This window comes from Anopheles cruzii, unplaced genomic scaffold, assembly GCF_943734635.1.
Source record: "Anopheles cruzii unplaced genomic scaffold, idAnoCruzAS_RS32_06 scaffold01239_ctg1, whole genome shotgun sequence".
NCBI lineage: Eukaryota > Metazoa > Arthropoda > Insecta > Diptera > Culicidae > Anopheles > Anopheles cruzii.
In genome coordinates, this window is record NW_026454824.1 from 1 (window position 1) to 6,052 (window position 6,052).

At 56.4% G+C, this 6,052-nt stretch overlaps 1 protein-coding gene across 1 annotated transcript; it reads left to right on the forward strand.

Annotated features, from left to right (window-relative positions):
• Nucleotides 1-74: 74 nt before the first annotated feature.
• Nucleotides 75-6,047, forward strand: LOC128276455 (vitellogenin-A1-like; the record flags this gene model as incomplete). The annotated part of the gene is made up of 3 exons (XM_053014915.1): nt 75-105; nt 192-5,123; nt 5,206-6,047. Coding segments are annotated over exons 1-3 (5,805 nt in total), but the record flags the coding sequence as incomplete, so codon positions are not given.
• Between the last annotated feature and the right edge of the window lie 5 nt (nt 6,048-6,052).

The following is a 6,052-nucleotide window of genomic DNA, read 5'->3' on the forward strand; positions in this document are numbered from 1 at the left end:
GTGGGCGATCCAGAAGGCACAGTCGAGCTTTGGTGTGTCCACCAAGCATCCAGGCATCTGAGAGCGACTTAACCATGATTGCGAAGATTCTTCTTCTCACGCTTGGTAAGTACGGGACGATCCGGCCACCTTCGGAACCATCAAGCAAGGAATCGGAAGGCAGTCGACTAAACCAACTTCTCTCCTTACAGTGGGGCTCTGTACGGCGTACCAGTACTCGTACGAGCATGAGTTCCCCTACTCCCGTCCGTTCAACCAGACCGGCTTCGAATTCGGAGCCTGGGAACCGAACCGGGAGTACGTGTACAACGTGACGTCGAAGACGATGACCGCCCTGCCGGACCTCGAGGACTACTGGACCGGCATCGTGACGCACGGCTACCTCGTGGTTCGTCCTAAGGACCACAACTATGTCGTCGCTTACATCGACCGTCCGAAGTACGCCGTGTTCAACGAGTATCTGCCTTACGGATACCGTACGGAACTGTCGCGCTTCGACCTCAACTGGCAGCCGATGCCGTTCAGCTCGAAACCGTTCGGAATCTACTACAACAAGGGAGCCGTTAAGGGTTTCTACGTTGAGAAGACCGTCCCCAACCACGAGGTGAACATGCTGAAGGCCTGGGTCAGCCAGCTGCAGCTGGACACGCAGGGCGCTTACGTGATCAAGTCCGAGTTCAACCAGTTCCCGGAGAACAACACCCTCACCGGAGTGTTCCGGACCATGGAACCGTCGGTGACTGGCGAATGTGAAACCCTGTACGACGTCAATGCCGTCCCGGAGTACTTCATCCAGTCGCACAACGAATGGGTTCCGCAGCCCGAATACTTTGAGGAGTACCAGCACGTGTTCCACGTCGTTAAGACCCGCAACTTCGACCGTTGCGAGCAGCGCATGGGCTACCACTTTGGCTTCAGCGGATTCAGCGACTTCAAGCCCAACACCAACCAGATGGGCAACATCCTGACCAAGTCGGAGGTGACGCAGATGTACATGACCGGAGATTGGCACAATTACACCATCCAGTCGGTGTCCACCGTGAACAAGGTTGTCGTCAGCCCGTCGCTGGTCAACAGCCAGAAGGCCATGGTTTACGCCCAAATGAACATGACCCTCAACGAGATCAAGCCGTACGAGAAGGTTCCCGAAGGTCCCGCCGACGATCGTCAGGTGTTCGTCGATCTGGTGTACAGCTACAACATGGCGCACGACAAGCAGAACTTTGTCCGCCCGGCCAACGAAACCGATTCCTCTTCGTCTTCCTCGGAGTCCGACTCATCCGACTCCTCGGACTCCAGCTCCAGCTCGAGCTCCAGCTCGGAAGAGGAGCCCCGAGAGAACTTCAAGATCAGCCCCGCTGAGCAGTACAGCAAGCGCCTGAACCACGTCGAGGGTCGCGGAGGCCGCAACCGTCGTGATCTGAATGCCCAGAAGGAGAAGGAGTATTACGAAGCGTACAAGCGCGACCAGTACCGCCTGCGCAAGGAAAACGACACCAGCTCGTCCTCGGACGAATCGGACAGCAGCTCTTCCAGCTCCAGCTCCTCGTCGGAGTCTGATGAGCACGGCTTCTACAGCAGCTCCTCTTCGTCTTCCGAGTCGGACTCTCTGAGCGATGAGGACTTCTACCAGCCCATCCCAGAAAGCCTCAAGGATGCCCCGCAAACTCCCTTCTTGCCGTACTTCACCGGATACAAGGGCTACAGCGTGCAGTACGCTCATAACGTCGATGCCTCCCGCTACGCTTACAAGCTGGCGTACGAAATTGCCTCGGACCTTCAGGATATTTCGCACTTCCCCAAGTCGAACTCGCTGAACAAGTTCACCATTCTGGCCCGCATTCTGCGCACCATGAACTACCAGGACATCTACGACGTGTGCCAGAGACTGTTCGTCTCGCAGAAGGAACGCGAGGAGGGAAGCAACCACAGCGAGACTTTCGCCAAGAAGGTCGAAGCGTGGAACACGTTCCGCGATGCGCTGGCCCAGGCCGGAACCCCACCTGCCTTCAAGGTGATCAAGGACCTGATCGAGGAGAAGAAACTGCGTGGTGACGAGGCTGCCACCGTTGTCGCTACTCTGCCCAAGACCATCCGTTACCCGACCAAGACCGTCATGCACGAGTACTTCCTGCTGGTCACCTCCAACGCCGTCCAGCACCAGGAGTTCCTGAACGTGACCGCCATGATCTCGTACTGCGACTTCCTGAACCGCGCCCAGGTTAACAACCGCTCGGCCTACAACTACTACCCGGTCCACAGCTTTGGTCGCCTGGCCGATGATGACTACGAGATCGTCGCCCATAAGGTCGTCCCGTGGTTCGCGCACCAGCTGCGTGAAGCCGTGAAGTACGGAGACAGTGTGAGGGTGCAGGTGTACATCCGTTGTCTTGGACACCTCGGCCATCCCGAAATCCTGAACGTCTTCGAACCGTACCTGGAAGGCAAGGTGCCAGTGAGCCACTTCCAGCGTTTGGCCTTCATCGTGGCGTTGGACCGCCTGGTGGAGAACTACCCGCGCCTGGCCCGCTCTGTCCTGTTCAAGGTGTACCAGAACACCGGAGATGCCCACGAGGTCCGTTGCGCCGCCGTCTACCTGTTGATGCGCACCAAGCCCCCAGTGTACATGCTCCAGCGTATGGCTGAGCAGACCCACTACGACCCCAGCACCTACGTCCGCGCCGCAGTCAAGACCGCCCTGGAGAGCGCCGCCGAAGCCGACGAGTTCGACGATGATGATGAGTTCTACCAGAACGCCCAGGCCGCCGTCAAGTTCCTGAACCCGCGTGATTTTAGCCTCCAGTACTCGGGCACGTACCTGCGTGACTTCGCCTTCAAGGAACTGGAGCTGTCCTACCGCATGTACTTCTCGCAGATCGCCTCCGACGACCACTTTGTCCCGAGCGGATTCTTCTTCCATCTGCGCAAGAACTTTGGCGGTCTGAAGCGTTTCTCGACCTTCTACTACCTCGTCTCGAGCATGGAAACGTTCTTCGACCTCCTGGACAAGCAGTACGATTCGTACAACAAGCACGAGGAGTACAAGTCGAACGATTACTATTACAACTATTACAAGCAGTACCCGTCGCTGTTCAAGGATTACTTCAGCCAGTACAGCAAGAACCATAAGTACCAGAACGATTATTACGAGCAGTTCGGCAACAAGAACCACGAGGAATTCCAGAAGTACTCCACGGCCCGCATTGCCAAGATGCTGAACATCGATCCCGAGGAGGCCGAGGAGCTGGAGGGTCAGTTCATGTTCCAGATCTTCAACGGTGAGCGATTCTTCGCCTTCAACAACCAGACGGTCGAGCAGTTCCCGCGACTGTTCAAGAAGTACTTCGAGGACTTCGAGGATGGCTACGCGTACAACTTCACCAAGTTCTACCAGCAGAACGCGGTCACCGTGGCCTTCCCCCTGGCCACTGGTCTGCCGTTCACGTACAGCCTGAAGACCCCGACCCTGTTCAAGTTCGACTTCGAGGCCACTGCCCAGACCTACCCGAGCATCTTCAAGACCCCCACTGGACACCCCGAACACGAGTTCGACGACTTCATCCGCATGCCCCGTTGGTTCAATGGATCCGCTGATGTTAACATGGCGTACTCTCGCCTGGTCGACGCCAAGGTTGGCTTCATCACACCCTTCGACCACCAGCGCTATGTTGCCGGATACCAGAAGAAGATGCAGGGTTACTTCCCCTTCAGCTTCGATTTTGGATTCGACTTCGAGAACAACGACTACGAAGTGAACGTTCAGCCGCTGGAACCCAAGGAGGACTTCCTGATGTTCCACCTGAGCTCGTGGCCGTACACCGGATACAAGGACATCACCGACCTGCGCCCGATGCCCGAGCAGTCGACCGTGCATGTTCTGCACGACCGTCGCCAGACCACCAAGAGCTTCGACTACACCTTCGGCGAGCGCTTCTTCGGCGTTGCGTTCCGCTTCCAGGCCAAGTACGATAAGGACTTCTTCGACTTTGCCACCTTCATGAAGCACTACGAGCAGCAGGATTACTTCTCTGCCCTGGTCTATCCGTTCGCGTTTGAGACCTACCATTACCATCAGTTCAACCTGTACTACGATGCCCAGCGCACCTCGGTCAAGAACGTGAAGTTCCTGCTCCAGCACCGCCAGGCCGATTACGACCAGGACTTCCAGACTGCCGATGTGAAGCACCCGAAGGGCCGCCATGGATTCTCGGGCTACTACAACGAGTTTAACTACGCCCAACCCTTCGTCTACTACGCCGGAAGCCAGCGTCGCCAGGAGCAATTCATGCGCAATGCCGGAGCCGGTATCCGCAACAGCGACGTCGATGTCTTTGACTTCGGAATCGTGTTCGAGGGCAAGCAGCAGAAGGGCGAGTTCGTGTTCACCACCGCCTATGCCGACAGTCCGGTTGACGAGAAGGAGCGCTTCCTGGCGTTCTTCTCCTACAGCCCGTACTTCTCGTCGAGCGCCTTCTACGAGTTCATTCCGTTCTCTGGCAAGCAGTTCCAGATGTGTTTCTCGGCCACCAACGAGTACCCGAACCTGCCCAAGCTTAACTTCCTGAACGTTCTGAACTTTGACAAGCTGGGAAGCATGAACTGGGAGCTGTCCTACGGCGAGAAGTGCCAGGGAGGATCCCACGTCTCGATGAAGGGCCAGCTGTCCCAGACCGATGACTACCGCCACTTCCTGCGCATCTCCGATGTCGGCCAGTACTGCAAGGAGCAGATGGACCGCGGATACTTCCAGCTGCCCGCGTGCCAGAACGCCACGCGCCAGGCCGGATACTTCGACCGCTACTCGTTCGATTTTGAGTACAAGGATGTGTCCAACTATGCCAAGAACTTCACCTACAAGTTCTTCGACTTTGCCCGCTACTTCAGCTTCCCGTACTTCACCGAAGACTATTTCTACCAGAGCAAGCACGACCAGTTCAAGTTCGATTTCCAGCTGGCGCCGTACGGTGACTATTTCAACGCTTCGTTCTACGGATTCGATCGCAGCTTCGCCATCGAGAACTACCCGATCTACAGCGAGTACGCTCGTTACTTCTTCGCCATCCACCCTGAGCTGGACTACTACGAGCGCATGCTGACCTACGCTTACCGCGGAAATTACAACCGTAAGTAGCGCACAGCACGGGCATCACGCTTCACATCCGGAACACCCTGTTTAATTCGTTTCTTTCTTTCTTCTTCCCACAGCATCCTGCGTTGTGTCCAACAAGTTCATCAACACGTTCGATGGCAAGACCTACGAGTACGAGCTCGGAAGCTGCTGGCACGTTGTGCTGCACACGGTGAAGCCCGATTATTACTTCTACGCCGAGGACTCTCACTTCAAGAACTCGGATTACGAATACAACTGGAAGAACGGCTTCAGCGAGGACGAGCAGTTCACCATCCTGGCGCGCCACGGTGAAGATAACCAGCTGTACCTGAAGGCTATTCTCGGACAGTACAAGCAGAACGATTACAACATCGACATCATCCCGAACGGACAGGACCTGCCGAGTGTCTACATCAACGGCAAGCCCCAGCAGATCCACGAGAAGTACGCCATCGAGATGTACACCAACGACGATGGTGGCGACCAGCCCCTGATCCGCGTCTACGCTCTCCCTGGCAACGAGCTGGAGTTCAGCTTCCGCGACGACGACGTCAAGATCGTGTTCGACGGCTACCGTGCCCGTTTCTTCGCCGACCAATCGTACTTCAACAACTTCGTTGGCCTGTGCGGCACCAACAACGGAGAAGGAGAGGACGACTTCATCACCCCCGACCAGTGCGTCATGCGTGAGCCGGAATACTTTGCCGCCTCGTACGCCATCGCTGGCATGAACTGCAGCGGACCGGCCCAGGCTTTCTATACCGAGTACCACCGCAAGGCTCAGGAGCACTGTGTCAAGCCCAAGTACTATTACGGCAACGTGATCAGCGAGCAGGAAGCCGGCCGTAGCCGTTATAACTACTTCTACAAGGACTTTGATTTTTCGGACTCGTTCTCTTCTTCGTCGGAATCGGATGAATCGGACAGCTCTAGCTCTTCGTC